At 32.8% G+C, this 23,604-nt stretch overlaps 1 protein-coding gene across 2 annotated transcripts in view; it reads right to left on the minus strand.

Annotated features, from left to right (window-relative positions):
* Positions 1–23,604, minus strand: part of LOC114331904 (proton-coupled folate transporter) — a 299,851-nt gene that overhangs the window by 14,185 nt on the left and 262,062 nt on the right. For both annotated transcript variants that reach the window (XM_050656582.1, XM_050656581.1), the window contains exons 4-6: positions 20,171–20,308; positions 18,729–18,812; positions 15,307–15,463 (exon numbers count right to left, since the gene is read on the minus strand). In XM_050656582.1, coding sequence (XP_050512539.1) covers positions 15,307–15,463; positions 18,729–18,812; positions 20,171–20,308 — 379 coding nt within the window. The remainder of the gene's footprint in view (positions 1–15,306; positions 15,464–18,728; positions 18,813–20,170; positions 20,309–23,604) is intronic.

A 23,604-nucleotide genomic window follows, 5' to 3' on the forward strand; every position in this document is an offset into this window, starting at 1 on the left:
GATGCAATTCGTTGCTACGAAAAAATACATTCAGTGACATTCATGGCAATAATTTATGTTTTAAAAATTATAAAAGTGATGACTATTCAATCAATTCAATCAATCGTCAAATATTTATAAAAACTGTGTGTTTAATGGTACTTACATAAATAAATTACAATAAAATTTTGGTTTTGAACAGTTTTATTCATGAAATAATCGCAACAAATTGCACTCGACCTCTGAAATTAATATAGAATTTTTGAATATTAATATAAGAATTAATTAGAATTAATATAGAACAGTTTTATTCATGAAATAATCGCAACAAATTGCACTCGACCTCTGAAATTAATATAGAATATTTTTATAGAATAAACATAATTTGTTTATAGAATAAACAAATAAACATAAACATAAATTAAAACTGTCAAAGTGTCACTCGGGAAAAATTCAATAATTTCAGAGCTCTTGTGCAATTACTACTGATAATTTCCCGTCGTCAAGTATATTACGTCAGATGCCCTTCGTTGCTACGAAAAAATACATTCAGTGACATTAATGACAAATAATGTTTTAATTATGTTGTTATAAAATAATGTTGTGAGCGGCCGTGGGTAACGGCATAAACGCTGGCCTCATAGGCCAGTAGACGTGGGTTCGATCCCTGCCAAAGACAAGCCATTTTCATTTCCAATAATGACACGAGCCGTCTCACCGTGCCTCGGAGAGTACGTTAAGCCGTCGGTCCCCCTGGGCTAGTGTACATCGACACTAGTTACTTGAAACAGGGTTAAAGATGTAATTGGCGCTGGAACTATCCGAAAGGATCTCCCCGGCAAAAATGCCATACGATATTATTATTATTATAATGTTTTAAAAATTATAAAAGTGATGACTTTCAACCGTCAAATTAATATTTATAACAACTGTGTATTTAATTGTACTAATTTGTACTTACATAAATAAATTACAATAAAATTTTGGTGTTAAACAGTTTTATTCATGAAATAATCGCAACAAATTGCACTCGATCTATAAAATTAATATAGAATTTTAGAGCTCTTGTGCCATTACTACTGAAAATATTACAAACAAAATGTGTATAGAAATATAAAATTACAAAATATTTTTCCTAAATTTATATGATACTATTTTGACAAATTTTAATCTATTTATTTTATATTCTCTTAATTCTAAAATTTTTTCATTTAGAAAATGTATTTTTGCTGTACTTTCCGCACCAATTTTTTTTGGTGTCGAAATAGAATTCATTTTAATGTAGGTATTTATTTGAAATTGTAAAATGATATCAATAAAATTATTAATGTTAGGGTGAGGGCAGTATAAATAAAAATTATACTTAAGAGTAAAAACTTTCGCATGAGTTTGTGGTTCTTCGTAAAGAATAAAAAGTGCTCAGCCGAAAATGTGGAGGAAATGTCGAATTTTCAGATATGTAATTGTAATTATCAACAAGATAATCACAAAACTGGGTGATTCTTTCATCGACTGGTTTAATTTCTGCCAAATATATAGCACAAAAATCGCTAACATCTTTAGGATGTAAGAATGAAAGACCAAAAATATAAATAAGAAAATGCGTAGTTTCAGTTGAGTGAACACCTTTTTCTGTTATTCTGGAGCTAAGCCCAGTGCTTGAACCTTTCTATACCATGCCTGACCCATATGAAAATGACATCAATGAAGATCTGCCAGGAAATTCCATACGGTTACTATTATGAATGGAAATTTCAAAGTCTGAAGTTATTATTTTAGACAATACATTTGGATACAGGAAAATTCATTTTAAAACATTCTTCTATGATATATTTAAAAGCGAGATAATATGAAGATGACTTTTTATCTTGAAGTTAACAAAAGACAAGAGGTATATAATGTCCATTTTTCAAGCCATGTATACTAAATAATTGAGTAAAAAAACGAGGACAGTATTCAAAAGTTCCGTCAACATACCAATTGTAAACAGTCGAAAGAAAACGAAATTTTGAAAAACATGTTAATAGAACAATATGATTATCTTTGTCATTTTTAATTATACAATTTTCGTTTCTATTTGTAATAATATAAGATGAATCAAGAGGTTTATGAAATTCAGATATATTTTTGGGAAGTTTAATTAAAGAATTAGTGGTTCTAGCATAATATAAATTTTGTCTAACCCTATTAATATCATTGATAGTAAATGTCTCTATATTTGTCTTTCTTAAGTTCTTTACAGATGAGCTTCATTGGTTTTTTGCTGAGATCTTCCACGGCTACTCTTTTTATTGAGTTGTTTACTGCTTTTCTATTGTAAACTTCGGCAGACAACTTCTCGTGGTTATGATAATATTGACTCAATTATGGTATTTTCACATCCCTGTGTTTTCACAAACGCTTTGCATTTTTTTAGTACATATCCACCGTTTTACTGTATCTTTGGCAAACATTTTTTGAAAACCTAATGTATAACCATCAATTGATAGTGAAGGTTGGCCCTTTTGACTGACACTTATTGTTGATTCCATTACTTCCGATGTTATGACTTGAAACACAATTTGATCTTGAAATCGACGAACTGACAAGCTTGAAATAGACAAACTGACTGATGCAAGAGCTAATAAACTTTCAAGTATTTATACAGCATTTAGCCAATTAGTGTACAAAAGAGAATATAAACAAACAAAACATACTTATTTAGTTTACCTATTTAGTACTCATTTAAATTACGATTTGGCAACATTGTGTCATTTTACAGAGATTAAATAGACAAAATATCAGCCTAAATCATTAACGAAACAAAGGCATTTCGATTAAACCTGGGAGGCATTTCATGTATGAAAATATTTACCTGAAAAAGTGGGAGGCATTTCGATAACGCCAGTATGCATGTATGTATGTGGAAAAGTTAAACCGATCTGAATTTATTTTTCTGCGTTTGAAAAGGGGGTCAGGGCCGATTTAGAACCGGTGTAGTTTGTGACTTTTGTCCACCAATAAACCAGCTATAGGACTTGGTAGGTAAAAAACGGCATATTTTTGGGGGGTATATTATATCTCCGGTTCAAGAAGAGACAGGAGAACCGCAATTACGCCAAATCAATAACGTTGAGTTAATCTTTCAAATTGTGTTTAATACGTTAGGATCAGACATACACACCGCTCTGTATAGCCGAAAAACTGAAAAATTTAACTTTCAAAATTTTGGTTTTTCGACAATAATTCCTGAAAATTTTAACCTACGAATTGGGCCAATAACTAAGCGTTTGCGGAAGGGCTCTAGGAGCATCTAACGGTGTATACCTCATATCCGGAAAAATTCGAACTTTTAAGTTATAGGCTTCATAAATATAATCAAAACTATTTCCTATGGGAACAGTTTTTCAAGCTCACTAATATTTTCAGTTATCATATTTGACCTTAGATGCATCAGATACTACTTGTCAGTACGTTTCAAACTCATGTTTAGTGATCAAAATCGGTTAAGCCGTTTAGAAGTTATTAAGCTACAAAAGTATAATCCAATTAACCATTATCCCCGAAATGGTTTATGTAGTTGTAGTGCTTACGACGCTAAATTTTTTTCAATCAATTTCGAATGAAAAATATTTAGTGTACATTCGATGTACACTATATCATTTTTGGGAGATAATGCGACAAAGACGACCATTTATAAAGCTTAACGTGTAATCGAGAAACATTACATTTAACTTCATACATTTAATTTATAAATAACTTTGAAAAACTCCTGATACAAAATAAAAAACTGCTAAACGCTTAAAAATGACTGGCGCACACAATATTTCAGCTACAAAAGATCTGATATGAATATCTATTACGTGGCGCGAAAATGTATTTTCATTTTTATGCAAAGTAAAATTCTAGTTTTATTTTAAAAGATTTTTTCATGATATTTGCTAAATTTGAAGTAAATGCGCCACAAAAGAGCTTCAAAATTCAAATTGTAGCAAAGTTACTCTTTTGTGGCGCGTTTTACTTCAAATTTAGCAAATATTATGACAAAATATTTTAAAATAAAGCTAGAACTTTATTTTGCATCAAAATGAAAATAAATTTTCGCGCCACGTAATATTCATATCAGATCTTTTGTAGCTGGAATATTGTATGCGCCACTAATTTTACGGCGTTTAACGGTTTTTTATTCTTGTTTAATTATACAAGAATATAATACCAATTGATTGCATATAGATATCGATATATTTTTTCCGATATATTTATTTTTGCCATATAATTTATTTTTGCCATCCCTAATCCATACACCGAATTCAGTTAAGAGGTAGGTATGAAAACCCTAGTATCTTGATTAATTAGGTATCCATGTACAGATGTATTTAAATGTATTGCTTGAATATTTGTAATGATAAGAATCTATCTCTTCTTTGCAATTTAAAATTTTTGGTGTGGTGTAATCTCAAAAAATGATATTTAACAATGTCGTTCATATTTCCTTGTGCCATCTATAGACGCAAAGCCAGACTAGGTGTATTTAAAAATGAATTAGGAAATATGTAAAAGCTAATAAAGAGAAAAATTGAAAAATGAATACAAATAATGAATTGCTAATGTTTTCAATATGTCTAGTTGTATACATTAATAATTAAATATTTTTTTTGTAGGTACTTCATAAAATTATTGCAAATTAAATTATTGTTACAATATAAAAATATGACTTGCTACATTCATATACATTCATATTATTAAATTTAAGATATTAAATATTTGTATTTTTACTAAAATGAACTGCTTTAATTGTGTTAATAAGTTTTTTATTATAGCAAAATATTTCAAAATATTCAAGAAATTATACTTTGAGCGACATCTGTTTACAAGCAGCCTAACTAAAATCTCCTTTAATGATGTATTCTATATTATGGAAGTTACAGTCTTGAAAGAAAAAAGTAGATTGATGAACTAATTGAGAAAAAAACTATTTTTTAATCCTTATAACTTATAACTATGTATGTATGAGAAAATATTTTTCATATTTGACTCAGAATAAATTTAAGAAATATACAAGAAATGCAAATTTAAAAAATTATCATAAAAATTAAGCAATTCTTACAATTTTAATAAAGGAACCCCTTAGCTAATAAGTTAGCTAATAGCTAGGTAATATTGAATTATGAAACAAACACATACAAAAACAATTCAAAGAGTTATTTAACAATTTACTGCAATTGTGGAGACACAAATATGAAAAGACTTAAAAAATCACGTCTTATTGAATGGCCCTTTTGATGTTTAGTGTTGTATCACATAAAAGAAGACGACACTGTTTGGTGTTTAGTCAGTGCCGAATTTACCACTAGGACGACTAGGCCGCGGCCTAGGGCCGCAAGCAAAAGGGGGCCGCAGCGTTTTGTAAAAAAAAAAAATTTTGGTAAAAAAATTTTACTAATTTAATTGAAGTCAATAAACAATTTTTCAAATACGAGAATGGCTATTCTACTAAACACGTAGTACGGTATTTTACAACGTTCTGACAAAGCAAAACATTAACTGCTACAGACTTGAATGTGACTTGCAACATACAAATCTCTAAATCAGTATGCGTCTGAGAGACAACTTTGATTCCTATGAAAAAAGAGGAAAAGAGTTGTCTAAAAATGAAACCTGTATTCTTGAAATAAAAAGACGCCCGAAAATAAAAGCTCTCCCTGGCTAAGACAAAGAAGATAAATCCACTGAAACTCACCTTAATGGCAAAAAAACTTAAAGATTCAATGTTGACAAGCTTTATTCAGAATTGAATGAAAGGTCCGAAGTTTATTGCAGTCTTAATGAAGAATATGGATTTAAAACAACTTATCATTTATTTCCAATGAAGAAATCGGGGTAGACGTTACTATTTTGACTAAAAAGTATCGAATCGACATAGATGGCGACTTTGGAGAAGAGCGTGTACAGTTCAAATGCTTTGTTGAAGGTATATTTAATGAAGAAAGAGAACCTCTTGACAACAAGATTACCAAGCCTCCGAGAAACACACTTTTGGAGTATCTGAAAATCATTCACGAAAAACAGTTAACAACATTATTTCCGAATATGGACACGGCTTTGCGCATTCTACTATGCATGATGACATCTAATGCATCTGGAGAAAAATCATTCAGCGTATTGAAAATAATTAAAAACTACTTGAGTAACTCGACTTCTTACTAAGATTCTAGATTGTCTAGTTCGGTCAGTTTTGTTTCAAATGCTGAGCTTTTTCAAGCCCTAGACTTTAAAAATTTGAATAAAGATTTTGCAGCCAAAAAATTTAGAAAAGTGAGTTTTTAGAGTTTAGATAATATGATATTTATTATAAGAGAATAATGAATAATGAATTGAACGATCTAGAAGTTTATTTGTTGTATTCTTATGCCTGGTTGCACCAACAGATCTTAAACTTAAGACGTGCATTAACGAAACATATGCATTGCACCATTGAGTCTTAAATCAATTTTAAGCTTACCACAATGGATTATCATGTGGATTGTATTGATAAGAATTGAAAATTATAGTGCAACGTATGTGACACTTAAATCGGCCCTATTTATAAGCTGAGCAGGGTTAAACTGGAGCTTAAGATTTGTTGGTGCAACCAGGCATTATTATTTTTATTTTTCAGTACCGTAGCCTATTACTAGTACAGTTCATATTATTTTGCTTGATCTTTAACTTACATATAATGTCTTTTCAACTCGGCTTTTTTTAGTTTTTTTGTTGTCATCTGTACTTTTCCCTCCGGAAGAGAAAAATGGTATTTAATTTTAACAATTAACTACAATACTAATTATTTATAATATAGTCATTTTAGCAATATTAATAATTTTACAAATAACTGCTGTTTGCTAACATTTTGAATTATATATATATTTTCTATGTTCTTCTTAAGGTGCCTTCTCCATTACTGAAGGTTGGCTATAACTACAGCGAATTGTTCTCTATCTTGAGCGGTTCTTAGTATCGAATGTGTGTCCATGCGTGTCCAGTCTCTCACGTTCTTCATCCAAGAGTATTTTCTTCTTCCTGAACCTCTTCTTCCTTCCACTTTCCCTTCCATTATAAAAAGTTGTATCTTTCTAATATGTAAATTATTTCCTAGATAACTCGTTTTTCTGTTTTTTACAATATTTAGGAATTTTCTCTCAGTCTCCATTATTCTGAGCACCTCGTTGTTGGCCACGTGATATGTCCAAGAGATCTTCAGCATCCTTCGAAAAACCAACATCTTAAAGGCTTCTATAAATAGAGAATTATTTCTATAAATTTTCGTTTTCGAAATTTCGATAAATATAGAAATTCAGGCCCGGCCCCAGGGGTGGGCGAACTGGGCGGCTGCCCAGGGCGATAAATTTAGGGGCGGCAAATTTTAGAACACGGCCAATTTTTGAAATTGAAGAAATAATAAATTATGTTTTTAATATTATAATAAAATCAATATTAGGAATATGAGCCGCAAAAATGCAACTGTAAAAACGAGAATTAAATAAGTCAAATAATAACAATTGCAAGGCTCATTCGACAGAAAATCGACAACACCGCCTTCTTCTTCCTCGCATAAGAATTGTGGGTTTAGAACTACCCCTCCCAGGATATTACATATTAACTGTTTATTGTTAATAAAAATAATTGTTTACGTATGTGTTTAATGGATGGTAGAAAACGTCTTTCTGGTAGTCAGTACAGAAAAAAAGAGGGCAGAGAAGGAGATTGAAACAAAAAGGCTTAAAATTTTTATAGGTAAATTTTTAAGGCCGTTACACACTGATTCTGACAATATTGATCAACCTAGAGAACATACAGCGGTTGCCGCTCCCTTTGAGTCTGTCAATATTTACCCAGACCTAGGCCTATCATCTGCATCCACGTCTGCTGCCACCCCCTCTCAGTCCAACGACAGTCATTTGAGACAATCATCAGCATCTATGTCAGCTACTGATGACACTACTACTGTCATAGGTAACATTATTGATGTGACGACTATGGGATATTTTAACTTTTGATTAGTCAAAAGATGTGCTCTAGCGACAATCTCTATTTAACACGAAATAGCTGAGTCCCTGGATCTTGGAAAATTATTAAAATATTTTTTTCCCAAGCCAAGGAACAAAGAGTTCACTTACTTATAAAAGTAAGTGTGTAATTATGGATATGGATAGTGAGTTTTTGTATATTAAAAGATATTAATTTACAGTAATGTAGTAAAATTTCATGAAAATATTGCAAATAGATGTGTTTTTAAGCGTGTATCGTTCAAATAAAGTGGAAAATGGCGTATTAAATAATTTAGCACAAAGCACACATAAATAAAAATACAATCGTGGTTTAAGTTGGCGATCGGTGAAGGAAGGTGGTGAGTCATGGGTCTACGTCTACCAAGGGGGAGGGGGCGGCAGTCGTCGATCTCGCCCAGGGCGGCAAAATCCCTAGGGCTGGGCCTATAGAAATTGTTAGAGCTGTTTTGGGGTTTTAGCCAAATTTTCAAACCAAGATTATTTAATTAGTAAATACATTTCAACCTCTTTATGTCCGTATTCAAATAGAACATTAGAGGCATTTCTATTCATTTATGTTATACTTTGTATTACGAATTTTAAAAAGTAAAATTGAAATAAACGTTTTAATTATTATGATTATTATTAAGTCTTTATGCTTTAATTACATCATCGTGAATTTGTCGGGGGCCGCTCGGGGTAATTTGCCCTAGGACCGCAAATACCCTAAATCCGGCACTGTGTTTAGTAATGCTAATCAAATGGTAAGGGAAAATTATAACAAATAGGTACATATTGTAAAATAATGTAGCACACTAGAAGCAGTCTTTTAATGAAAAAGGCCAAAAAAGTATAAAAAGGGTAAACCCTGTTATTGGCTGTATACCTACCTTCGATAAAACAACGTGGAATGAAGTAAACACTTCTGTTGTATTTAGGTACATGAATTTATTAAAATTCTGAAAATTTATCCACGAGGAAGTTGAAATTGTACCAAACGTTTTCGGTCAAACTGACCATCATCAGTGTAAACCTGGAAATAAGTAAACCACTTAAATTAAAAACAGAAGGGTGAAATTTAGACAGTTCAAAAATAGAAAATGTGGTTACTTACGTCCAGTGTATAATTAATTAAAACTAGCAACTTCAATAGGTGTAAAAACTTCTAAATTACATTATTGCTACATATTAGACATTAAGAAGCAGTCGACATTGAGTCGATGTCTTAAGATTTTTAAATTAGTCCACAGTACATCAACATGTTAATTTAAAAATCTTAAGACATCGACTTAATGTCAACTGCTTTTTGATGTCTAATGTAGCAATAATGTAATTTAGAGGTTTTTACACCTATTGAAGTGGCTAGTTTTAATTACTTGTACAATGGACGTAAGTAACCACATTTTTTATTTATTCAACTGTCAAAATTTCACCCTTTTGCTTTTAATTTAAGTGGTTTACATATTTCCAGGTTTACATTGATGATGGTCAGTTTGACCGAAAACGTTTTGTACAATTTCCACTTCCTCGTGGATAAATTGAAAGAATTTTCATAAATTCATATACCTAAATACAACAGAATTGTTTACTTCATTCCACTTGTCAAAAAAGTCATTTTAGACGGCTTTTTAGAATTTTAAATTAGACGGAAAATATACAAAGTTGCAATCTGACCAGTAGTTACACACGTAACTGGGACAATGTGCCTCACAGATAGAGGTGAAGAAAAATTAAGAATATTAAAAATCCTCAGAAGAATAATAATTATTATCGGCCCTATAAGAATAGAAAACGGAGAAATAAGAAGAAAAATTAACCACGAAGTAAGAGACATAATGAAGAGACAAGGTATAGTCAGAGGCAAACCCGCTTTGTATTGTACTCGTATTGTAATATATCTGTTACAGGAATACCCCGGATTAAGAAATATAATACTGGCTACAAGCGGTCCAGTGTAGAGAACACTGCAAAGAACTAAGGGAGGCCTATGTCCAGCAGTGGACCGATTGCCGATTGATGATGATGAAGGAATAGAAATTCGGGGTCCCGAAACTTTTCTACTAGCTACCAATGATCGGTTATTAGAATATCCCGATTATAAAAGAATAGGTACATTTTCTTGACACGAAGGCTATCCCAATAAGCGGCTTCAAGTGTAGTTAGATTTATTAAAATGCAGAAACTGAGACGGCTAAGACATATTATATAGAAAGAAAAGAAGGAAAAACAAGCTACTAATTAAAAAGGTCACCAGATGGAAGCCAGAAACTGAAAGACCAATGAGAAGACCCATAGCGATTGGAAGACCAGGTCATGAGAGATATCGAAAGCCTGAAAGTGAAAAATTGGAATTTGTAAAAAATTTGTAACGAAACGTAACTTGTAACGAAAGCCAAGTTATAGGTATATACAACAAACTTTGACAATATACCTATAAGTGGAATGCGGAGTGATTCGCCGCAATAAGCGAATCAGAGTGCTGTAAATAAGAGCGGAAAACATTGCATCAGGAATAAAAAGCCTTGAATATGATGATGATCCAACTGGATCTGAAAGAACACTACTTTAGGGATAATCATTTGATCGACATAAATTAGAAAGAAAAACAGAGCTCAACATAGGAAAAATAAAAAAATAATTAGGATAATGTTTACTGGATTTTTATAAAATCGCATATAGTAGTTTTGCTGTAAGTTTTAAAGAACTGCTTGGATTGACATGAAAGTTGTCATTTGTATAGCTAATATGTCATAGAAAAAAATTAATATCGTGCCGATGTGTGCTTTTGCCCTGAGGGTGATTTTCGCCCCCTCTCGCGATTGAAAAAATACATGTCGGAACTAAGTCCCGAACTTTTGTTCTATAAAGGTTTTTCGCCAAGTCAATACTTTTCGAGTTATTTGCGAGTAAAACATGTTCATTTTTCAACAAAACAAGCACGTTTTTAGACCTTTTTTCGCAAATAATTAGAAAAGTAAGTATTTTATCGAAAAAAATGTACTTAGAAAAGATTGGCCTGAAAAATAAAAAAATAATGGTGTAAGCATAATGTCTCTAGACCTAGTAGAACCAGAGTTATAGCTAATGAAAAATAGGTTTATATTCGTCAAATTCCAAATAGAATATTTCAACGTGAAATTTACAAAAATGTAGCACTTTTTGGGGAAATCTTATTAAAACTTTTTCAATGTGTTTAAAAAAGCTTTATTTCTGTTTTTAAAAAAAGTTTCTAGCATGAAATGTATGCAAGTTACGCTCAAAATAAAGTTAGTCCCTTTTGTTTTGGCAAAATAAAATCGTCAAGATCATCCCCTAAGCAACTTGAATGAAATTATTCGTTACCACTACACAAATTACTTTACTTATGTTGTGTTTTTATGATCTGTAGTATCTAATCGATTCAAAGTGGTTATTTTTGAAAAAAATTGCTTTTAAATAATTTTTTTTAAATTAAAAAAAATGCTTTTTTTTTAAATAACTTAAAAATTGTTAGATATATCAAAAATCTCAATGAATCGAAAATGTCGGCTTTGCTTTTCTGAATATTTTGTATTTTTTGTTTTTGTGTAAGACAAAAATTGATAAAGATTTGGTGTTTCTAAATTTGCATACACTGGTAATTAGTGACTCGTTCAAGCCCTTTTAACTAGAGCTCCCTCAAAAATAAGTACTTTGTACCGACGAAACTTACAGATCATATAAACAATACAGACACGAATAAAGAAACTTGTGAAGGTAACCATTAAGTTAATTTGAGATGCTAATTATGGGGTGATTTTCCCGATTTTTTTACCGAAGTAAAGGAACCAACTTTATTTTAAGCGTAACTTGTTTACTTTTGATCCTAGAATTTTTTTTACAAAACGAAGATAAAGATTTTTTAAATACTTCAAAAAAGTTGAAATGAGTTTTAACCCAAAAAGTGCTTCATTGTTTGGTTATTTCAGGTTAAAATATTCGATTTGGAATTTGACGAATGTAAACCTATTTTGCATTAGCTATAACTCTGATTTTACTAGCTATAGAGACCTAACAGATACACCACTTTTTTCAATTTTTTACAGGCTATTTGTTAGGCAGACAAAATACTTACTTTTTGAGTTATTTACGATAAACCTTACATTTGCTCAAAACGTAGTTATTGTGTTGAAAAATGAACATTATTCACTCGCAAATAACTCGAAAAGTATTGACTTATTGAAAAAAATCTATAGAACAAAAGTTGCGTACAGTCGGAAAAATTAAAGAATACCCATTAACAAACATATAAAACATGCTGTATTTTCCTGTCACCGTGTCACACAAAAAATTGGCAAGCGCAAGTACATGTAATAATTATTATTACATCCCCAGGTGTGGGGAAAGTCATCCCCAGGGCAAAAGCACACATCGGCACAATATCACTTTTTTCTTTGACTTATTAGCTATGTGTATGCCAAATTTCATGTCACTCCAAGTAGTTCATGTGGTGAGACCGCTCCCGTTTGAAAAATTTCTGATTCGGTTTCTTTGTGGATTCCTATTCAAAAATGTCCCCTTTAAGCAAATCTGAAGGGTGCCGGGCGGAATTTTTGGGCAGAAATTGTTTAAACAAATACAAAATATCACGTTTTTTTGCTCTGGAAGATATATTTATACGAAGTAAAAGTCAGACTTACTCTCAATCTTTATTATAACTTCCGACGACCAGTTTCGCTCTTTAAAATTTGTAGAGCATCTTCAGGTCAAAGGTAACAAGTTACAAAATGCTACAAACAAAAACCAGAGTTAGGACATTGTCTGGTTGTAAAAGATGCTAAAGATCCATAAGATCAAGCCAATGTTGAATAACATACATAAAAGTAGCGAAATAGCATACCAATGCACATGCATGCAATCATGGGGGGGTGGTAAAACTTCCCCCAAGCGCACAAACATGTGCAGAAGTATGCTATATATAATCATGCAATCATAACGTGTCGTACTTACATTCGGATACAAGGTGCTACCAACTCAGTATTCATTATCATGATGTTTCTGTTGAAGTTATGTTAACGGGATATGGTGGAATAGACGGAGGATGCAGCAAAGGTAAACAAATTTTTGGTAAAAGGTAAATAAAAATAAATAAATAAATAAATGTGTTTAAAAAAATTAAATAAATTTGTTTACCTTTGCTGCATCCTCCGTCTATTCCACCATATCCCGTTAACCCGGCACCTGCCACGTGGGGTGCTACCAGCACCCCATAACACATTTTTATCACATATTTGGTATTTCAAGTTTGGTAACCAAGCTGTGCATCATAGTAGCTTTCTATAATATTATATAGCATAGATGTGTTAGTGTTTGAAGTGGTTATTTAGTATCATTCTGAACTTGTAGCTCTAAAGTCGAATTGGGGTGTCATCATCTGGTACTTTAAGTTTTAATTTTTTTTTGTATTTTTTATAAACAGATCAAATTGACATTTTTTATTGAAATAACTGATTTAAATTGTTAATATAGACTCTATACTCACTAAATCTTAATTTTTTTTAGATATTTTGCTTGACTTTATTTATTATGGCTTGGTACTTGCTAATTTGTTTATAACACCTTTTTTCATTTTATTTTTTAACTTTTATAACATATTAGTGGCTAATAAGTTAATAAAACATGTTTTTTTATATTCTTGTGTTACTCAACACATTATTTTGTTTTTTAAACAAGTAGATTACAGAAAATTTTTAAGGGGTGAAACATCATGATAATGAATACTGAGTTGGTAGCACCTTGTATCCGAATGTAAGTACGACACGTTATGATTGCATGATTATATATAGCATACTTCTGCACATGTTTGTGCGCTTGGGGGAAGTTTTACCTCCCCCCCCCCCCCCCCATGATTGCATGCATGTGCATTGGTATGCTATTTCGCTACTTTTATGTATGATATTCAACATTGGCTTGATCTTATGGATCTTTAGCATCTTTTACAACCAGACAATGTCCTAACTCTGGTTTTTGTTTGTAGCATTTTGTAACTTGTTACCTTTGACCTGAAGATGCTCTACAAATTTTAAAGAGCGAAACCGGTCGTCGGAAGTTATAATAAAGATTGAGAGTAAGTCTGACTTTTACTTCATTTAAAATGAACTCTCACATGAAACCCATTCAAGATTTTAAGATATATTTATACGTTTTTGGGTCATTTTAAACAAGAAAGGTATCTCGTAATTTTTCTTAAAAATTTATAGTTTTCGAGTTCTAGGCGATTTAAAATCTGAAAAATGCGAAAATACGCATTTTCGAGGCTTAAAAACTCATATTTAAATTAGTATTTTTGAGGTTACCATATACTTAAATTGAAGACTACACATTCATCTTTCAGGTTCTGAAGAGTGATCGCCTCTAACTTTAATTTTTACCGTTGGTTTTTAATTGCAAAATATGCGTGTTTATCCGATTTTTTTACCGGTGCGGCGAGCTCTATTTTAAAAATCTCCTATTTTCCGTCGAAAAATATTTTTTCTAGATTCTTTGGGATATTCTAAATAAAATAAATTTTTTGACATTTTTTTCAAAAGTTAATAGTTTTAAAGTTATAAGCGATTTAAAATCCGAAAAATGACAAAATATAGCATTTTTAGATTTTAAATCGCTTATAACTTTAAAACTGTTAAGTTTTGAGAAAAATGTCAAGAAACTTATTTTATTTAGAATGTCCCAAAGAATCTAGAAAAAAAAATTTTGGAGGAAAATAGGAGATTTTTAAAATAGAGCTCGTCGCACCGGCAAAAAAGTCGGATGGATATGCATATATTTAACAATTAAAAAACAACGGTTTAAATTAAGGTTAGACAAAATCACTCTTCAGAATCTTGAAGCTGAATGTTTTAATTTAAATATGGGGCGTTGAATTTAAATATGAGGCATCGAAAATGCGTATTTTCGCAGTTTTCAGATTTTAAATCGCCTATAACTCGAAAACTATCAATTTTTGAGAAAATTTATAAGATACCTTTCCTGTTTAGAATGACCCACAAAACTTAAAAATATATGTTCCGGAGCAAAAAAACGTGATCTTTTGTATTTGTTTTAAAAAAAATTGTTTAAAACAATTTCAGCCCAAAAATTCCGCCCGGCACCCTTCAGATTTGTTTAAAGGGGACATTTTTGAATAGTAATCCACAAACAAACTGAATCAGAAATTTTTCCAGACGGGAGCGGTCTCACCACATGGACTAAAGAGGTTCTTTAAAATTTAGAGGTTTTGCAATATTTTATCTTTAAAGAACGTACTAATAAAATAATGTTTTTATAAAAGCACATGAACATTTTTATAAAAATGAGTACTTACGCAAATATAATTACTGCAGGTACTGTTAATATTCCTCCTAGTATATAAAAAGCTCCTGGCATGAAATGTATAGTAGCAGAATAGGTGGCGTTATACATGGGCCCATATAAAAGAGGCATCAGAGCCTCACACACACCAAAAAGAGAGTTTACTTTTCCTAAAACATATTATAAATTGGTCATATTTATTATAATAATTTTTTTTTGTATAAATGATGAGTGCGCTAATAACACGCAAAATAACGTAAAAGATGGAAACACAATACGTTGTGCAATAGAAAGAGATGAAACTAGTAGAGGTGGGAAATTTAGCGATAGAAACCTATAAATCTATATTCTATTTACCTTATTTAATTTATATTTCAATACCCACCTTTAGACGTATCGGACGAGTTTGGCAACGACCAATGTGACAGTGACAGTTTTAGTTGACATACTCCTCCAATTCGTCTAAAGGTGGGAAACTATCAATAGAATGTAAATTTATAAGTTTCTATCGCTAAATTCCCCAGCTCTCCTAGTTTCATCTCTTGTTATTTATCAACATGGTATGTTTTCCGTCTTTTAGATTATTTTACCGGTTAATCATCAGTAGAAATATGTACCGAAATTTGTAACATCGTGGTCCAGATATTGGTAATTAAACAAAAAATGGAAATATCTAAATAAATCATTAAGAAGAAATCTTGGACGTTACAATAAATAAAAAACTTGATAATGTTTTTATATATAACTTATTTTTATAACTGATATTTTTCAGTTATTTTTATAATTCTTAGTATGATACAATTAATCCAAAAGACTAAGTTTTTAATCTAATAGTACATAAAACAACATCACCAATTGTTACTCTACATCACACCAGATTGAAAACAATGGGAACCTTCTCTGGTTACACCTCCGGGGCTTCTACAATTTGCAAGCCATACGGATGCTAAGACAATAACCATTGAAAATGGTTATTCATTTACAAGTAATCCAAAAGGGCATAACTCAGACATTAAAAGTGAAAGTTTTCGTCCAACACCAAATTGTTCTATATGGTCCACATATTGTTCAGTAAAAAGTTACACCATTTTGAGCTTCGGGTTTGGGGGGCAGATGGGGAAGAAGTCGGTAAATTACTAGTTTTTTACATTCTTCGTCAATATTTCTAGAACTATGCGGTTAAATATAAACAATGTTTTACAATACATTCTAAACAAAAAAGGTTCTATACACAATTGTTCTAAAATTAACGGTTTCGGGGTTACGGAGGGTGTAAAGTGGAATATTTTTTATATTTTTTGGGCAAATTAAGATATTATTACTGAGGAAATTATTTTTTTAACAAGATTGTGTTTTCTAAATATAATTTGCTATTTTAGTAGCTGGTGGTATGTTACTGAAGCCCTTGAAGGAACGTGAACCTCACCACTTTCAAGAAGCATCTACAGATGCAGGCCTTATAAATCTGTAATACGGAGAAATTGACTCTTTAACTTTCTAAGAACAATGTCGGATAAATATCTTTCCAACAGTATTTTCTAACAAAATAATTTTAAACACCCAAAATATTTCTTGCATAATAATGATGATTATATTGCAATGAGTTTGAAGAGTATTTATTCACCAATTTCAGTCCTCTTAAAATACAACATTCTCATCTTCTACATCTTCGTCTGTGATTGTTATGTCCCTATTATTAAATTCTAGGCCTGAGCAATTTTTACATATTATGCTTGAACAGTTTAGATCACTCTTTCGACACTCATAGTTACGGATGCATTCGTCTTTGCCAGTACACATTATGAGGAACAGTAATTCCTCGGGACCTGTAGCACGTACTGTTGTAATTGGTTCAGGTGTTCGTTATCCTTTTTCCAACCCCACTCGCGGATTATTCTTCTCATTCAGCTACTGCTATATCTGGTGGTAGGTTATGAACTAATGCTGACTGAAAGCTCCTGAAGTGAGGGCTAGTTAGTGCAGCTAACTTGAGCAAAGGATAAATAGGCTGTATTGCAATAGCCTTCGTGTAAGACTGGTAGCGAAAACAATCTAGATATTCCATGCTCCTGGCATCAAACATCGCAAAATGGAAATGCTTTAAAGCGTCAGCTACTGCACCGGAGTCAGCTTTGGGGCCGTTGAAGACAAGAAGTTTCTTATGATGAGCGTCGTTAGCTTGCTCTTTCCTATACGGTGTAATATTCTCCTTCTTGTAGATAGCTGATACCGTGTCACATCCTGTAAAGGCGTATATTGCAAGGAGTACATCCCAATATGCATATTCCCAATGCCTTGCTGAATGTCAGAAATAGTATAGACTTTTCCGGCTGAATTCACAAGAGCAACACAGTCTTTCTTAGCTTCATCAATAGCTGTTAAAACTATTAATAAGTCAGCGACACTCGATGCTTGATGGACTGTGCAGTCACATCTGTAATAATTGCAGCTTGGTTTATATTTAAATGGATTGAGTCTTCAACTTTTACTTCAGTGCTAGAACATGCCCTGCGTAGGTGTTTTTCATCTTTTTTGTTTCCTTTCTGTTATCCATCAAATACAGCATTCACTGTTCCCTAATGAGTAATTACATAGTCTCTGTATTGCTCGCAATCTGTTTGAAGGTAGCTGGGCGTCACCAGACAGCACTATGAAGGTGACATCCATCAATGATGTCTGACGTATGACATTTTCGCGGAATCTAGAGTACATGATGATTTTTTGACATGAAGATTTGCTTCCTTTTCTCATCAAGCCAGATTCGTCGAACAAATATGGATGATACATGCACATAGTTCATATATTATCATATTTCTTCAAGTCGCTCATCATTGCTTACTGTGCACACCATCCGGTGTAATAAAGTTTTTGAGTTTAAACATACCATAATGGTGCTGTTAATTGTGATCGACCTAGCTATAGAGGCTAGCTGTGGACAGCGACTACAGTATTTCAAATACGCTGCTAACCATCTGTTATGCATCTTATCCTCTATTGGACAACAGTATTATTGCACAATATGGATGTTTAATAAAATCCATTAGTTATTTCTGTTATGCTTTATTTTACTTAAAAATCTAAAAATAACAATAATGTCTACAGGTAAAACCTCCTTAACTTTGGAACCGTTCGTTTTAGGAGGATTTTGTATAGGACCTTTCTTGTTTAAAATCCAATGTAGAATATTTTTGTACAAAACATTGTTCACGCAAAACCGCATAGTTTTAGAAATATTAACGAAAAACCTAAAAAACTACTAATTTACCGACTTGTCTCCCACTTGCCCGTCAAACCCGTCGCTTAAAATGGTGTAACTTTTGAAAGAACAATATGTGGACCATATAGAACAATTCAGTGTTGGAGGATAACTTTCACTTTGGATGTCTGGGTTTGGGTCTAGTTATACCATATTATGTTGGGAAAAATATTACTCACCGAGTTCATCTGTAGGAACCAGCTTTGACGCTATAGATCTCATTGCAATAAATGATGTACCATTTAGTATTTCTACCAATGAACCTAAAAATATTGTCTTTTTAGGTTAGTTAATAATTATTATTACATAGGTACTACAATGATACTACATTCAATTCAAAAAAAAAATTATTTTCTTATCTTTTTTCTGCCGTAGGCAATTCACCCAAACATTCATAATTAAAATACAATGTAACTTTTCAGTAATACCATGTAATACAGTAGAATAGATATATTGGACATATTTATATTATACAGGATCAAAAATATCCAAAGATAATTATTTTATTATAATGTACCACCATTATAATGTACCACCTGAAGAAGATTATGATGGAATCTAAACAAGGAAACCATAAAATATTAAGAGTTAATGAATGTCCAAACATGGAAAACGCTCTCTAATGCGGTTCATGCAAGAGCGTTCTGAACACATTCCTATAATTTTCACATTTAAAGGAATACAAGTTTCACAAAAACCAACCTCAATTACGGATTATTTCAACCTATATTAACTATGTATTAGCTTAATGTTAGATATCGCACCCCTACTTCAATATTGCCATAATCCTATAAAAATGTAAAATCTGTTTTTTGGTCTAACAGGTACCTATAGACATAGACGCTACATTCATTGTGGAATAATGTCATATAATTTATTTATCCCAGAATCTACATATTAGTCGTTATTAGTCGTTATTATCATTTCCAGTTTTGGGCTCTCTCAGCATTAGTAAGACCGTTACAAGGCAGTTTGGGTCATCGTGATAATTACCGTTCATTTTTAAATATTGCCCTAACATTATGTTAATGCGTTTGTTGTTAGTCAAGAAAAATTACTCAAGTAAAACTTCTCTAGTGCCATAACCTGTCTCGAGAACCTAAGTCTCGAATTTTGAATATGGGTGCTTTTGCAAAAACGCCTTATCATATTTAAGGGTGAATTTCAGGGTAAAGCAATATCAATACTTAAAAATAAATACTAGCATTAGATAGATACACACACAGTCAACATGAGTGCAGAATTTGATTAATTTAGATAAGGAAGTTACAGAGAAACACATGAAGAGTTCACATAACATTTTGCATGTTTTTGGTCTCCTGAAAATTTTCGATTTCAGGGTTATGGCAGTAATAAAGTCGGGGTGCGATATGTTACAGTACTAAAAACGTGTAGAAAATGAACACAAATTCACAGGAACATTGTACTTATTCCCTTAATGAAAGATGAAATGGTATATTTTATTTATTATGAATATTTCTATATAATCCAGTAATCCGAACATTCCAATAATCTTTCTCTGTTTTAATATTGCAGGAATAATGAAATTGCACTGTATCAGTTTTGACAAAAATTGTATTATGTATACGATATTGTCATATGATCCGTGGTACTTACTTACCCAAATAGAAAACTAAAGATGTGGTTGCAAAGCCATAAACAAAGCTGGAAAGTATTTTACTTAAGGACGAATATATTCCAATAATAGCGTCGTCAAATTTTAGTACGTGGCTAAATACCCCCACAGAAAAAGACGTTCCTAAAAATATCAGAAATTATTAGTTATACTTGACAAATATAAAACAAGATACTACAAAAAAACCAAAACTTTAATTTTCTCATTTAAGCGATAATCAACATAAACTTAACCAAGAGACTCTATGTATAGTATGTATGACTCAACAATGTGAGACTATAGTTCATTCGCTTTCAAGATGAGCTAAGACGCCAGTTTTAGACGCCTGCTTCGTGGGTTTTTTGTATCGTCGCAACTTGTCTCTGGTTAGAAATTAATTTATAATGTCTCTCTCTTCAATCCTGACCCCCCGGACGGAGTGTAGTGGTCGACGTGATGTCGTGTATTGTCCGTCTCCAAAGATCTCTGTCTCTGGTCATTTCTTTTAATTCATGCATAGGTCTTTTGCAACCAAAGTACGTGCCTCCTAGCGGCGGGATACGGGCAACAATACATTGGCTTATAGGGCAGTCCTTACAGTAGGGATCCTGGCCTATACAGAAAAATGCAGGCGGGTGTGGGGTAATACTGCACTTTGGTTGCATTGGTGGTGTATTGGCTAAACGTGCAGGGCAGGGTATGGTGCTGATAGAAAAGGCATTCAGGCATCAAATATCCAAAAATCTTTTCAGGCCATAATAATGAAAAGACCTTCTCCAAACGCAATAAAAACTTATACTGAAATGATGGCATCTCCTGAGGTAAAATGTTCCGGAAGTAAAATGAGCCTCCGTTCGGATCTCCGGGTGAGGACTATCTCAGGGGGAACACCATTACAGGTTAGAAAAATCAGGATAGGGTCTTGGAATCTTGGTAGTCTTACAGGTAAGAGTCTGGAGTTAGTGGATGCGCTCAAACGAAGAAGAGTCCAAATTGCTTGTATTCAAGAAACTAGGTGGAAAGGACAAAGGGCGAAAGAACTAGGTGAAGGATACAAATTGTGGTATGTAGGGAGTAGTAACACTAGAAATAAAGTTGGTATAATTGCTGATAGTGAAATGAAAGATAACGTAGTAGAAGTTGTAAGAACGAGTGATAGAATGATTTCAGTGAAATTTGTAATTGATAAAGAGGTATTGAATGTTGTGTGTGTGTATGCTCCCCAAACAGGTCTGGGTGAGAATGAAAGAAGAGCTTTCTATGATCAATTAGGAGACGTACTGAGTGATATTCCAGCAGAAGAGAAGGTTATAATAGGAGGTGATTTCAATGCACATGTGGGCCAAACCAAGACAGGATATGAAACAATACATGGGGGATTAGGCTTTGGAACTAGAAATGAAGCTGGAGATGACATGCTTGAATTAGCAACAGCATTGGATATGGTGATTGTTAACACATTCTTTAAAAAGAGAGAAACTCAACTTATTACCTACAAAAGTGGACAACATCAATCCCAAATAGACTACTTCATGATAAGGAAAGAAGACATACGTGAATGCAAGGACTGCAAGGTAATAGTGAGTGAGACAGTAAGCCAACAACATAAGCTGCTTGTTCTGGACATCGAAGTAAAAAGCGAAACTAAAGAAAAATATCGGAGAGGACCACAAAAAATCAAGTGGTGGCTGCTGAAAGATGAGAAAGAAGGTCTATTCAGGAGAAGAATAGTAGAAAAAATATGTTGGAACATGAAAGGAAGCCCTAATACAATTTGGAGAAAAATGGCCAGTAGTATTAGAGAGACTGCTATTGAAATACTTGGGAAAACGTCAGGAAAAAAGTTCGAGGATAAAGAGACTTGGTGGTGGTCAAACGAAGTACAAGGAAAAATAAAAGAGAAGAGAAAATTATATAAAAAGTGGCAAGAAACCAGATCCGACACAGATCTTCAAAACTATATGGTGGCGAAAAAGGAAGCGAAAGTAGCAGTAGCAAAAGCCAAAGCAGAAGCGTATTCAAACCTATACGATCAACTTGATACCAGGGAAGGCGAAACGAAGATATATAAAATAGCCAAACAGAGAGCAAAGAAAGCAAAAGATTTTAATCAGATTAGATGTATCCGAGATGAAAATAATAAAATACTAGTTCACGAAAGGGAAGTCAAAAAGAGATGGAGAAAGTACTTTGACAGCTTATTAAATGAAGAATTTGACAGACAGCCTGTAGAGTCAACGGAGACAGTAGCAGCAATGGTCACCAAAATAACCAACGAGGAAGTGGCTCAAGCGCTTCAAAAAATAAAGAAAGGAAAAGCGGTAGGACCAGATGATATTCCTGGGGAAGTATGGAGAGCATTGGGAGAGACAGGAACAAGATGGCTAGCAGGTCTATTTAATAGAATTATGAAAGTCGGACAAATGCCAGACGAATGGAGAAGCAGTATACTGGTACCTGTTTACAAAAACAAGGGAGATATACAACAATGTACAAACTACAGGGCTATAAAACTGCTTAGCCACACCATGAAAATATGGGAAAGAGTAATTGACAGACGGATACGTGAAGAGACCGAAATATCCGAGAATCAATTTGGCTTTATGCAGGGTAGATCAACAACAGATGCAATTTTCATTATAAGGCAGTTGATGGAAAAATACAGGAGTAAAGAAACAAGCGCTCATATGGTATTCATTGATCTTGAGAAAGCATATGATAGAGTTCCTCGAGAGATTCTGTGGTGGGCACTCAATACGAAAGGAGTCCCTGGTGAATATGTAAAGATTGTGAGGGATATGTATGAGGGAGTTACGACTAGTGTTAGGACAGGTGTGGGAGAGACTGATAAATTTCATGTGAAAGTAGGATTGCACCAAGGCTCGGTGCTTAGTCCGTATTTATTCTCATTAGTTTTGGACCAGATAACAGCGAAACTACAGGGTAACATTCCATGGTGCTTAATGTATGCTGATGATGTCGTGTTAGTAGGAAATAGTGAAAGAGACTTAGAACAAAAACTGGAACAGTGGAGACATGCTCTGGAGGAAAAAGGTTTAAAACTTAGTAGGACAAAAACAGAGTATTTGGAATGTTCATTTAAAGATGGAGCTACTACAAATAAAATGGTATCTTTGGATGGTGAAATGATTGTGAAAAGCAATAGTTTTAAGTACCTAGGATCGGTATTACAGAGTAATGGAGAAATAGATGGAGATGCATGCAGTAGAATTAGGGCTGGATGGATGAAGTGGAAAGAAGCGAGTGGTGTGTTGTGTGACAGAAAAATTCCAATGAAGCTGAAGGGAAAATTCTATAAAACAGCCATAAGACCGGCTATGATGTACGGAACTGAATGTTGGGCAGTGAAAAAGAAAGAGGAACAACGAATGCATGTGGCGGAAATGAGAATGCTTAGATGGATGAGTGGAGTGACAAAG

Source organism: Diabrotica virgifera, chromosome 7 (assembly GCF_917563875.1).
Source record: "Diabrotica virgifera virgifera chromosome 7, PGI_DIABVI_V3a".
Classification (NCBI taxonomy): Eukaryota; Metazoa; Arthropoda; class Insecta; order Coleoptera; family Chrysomelidae; genus Diabrotica; species Diabrotica virgifera.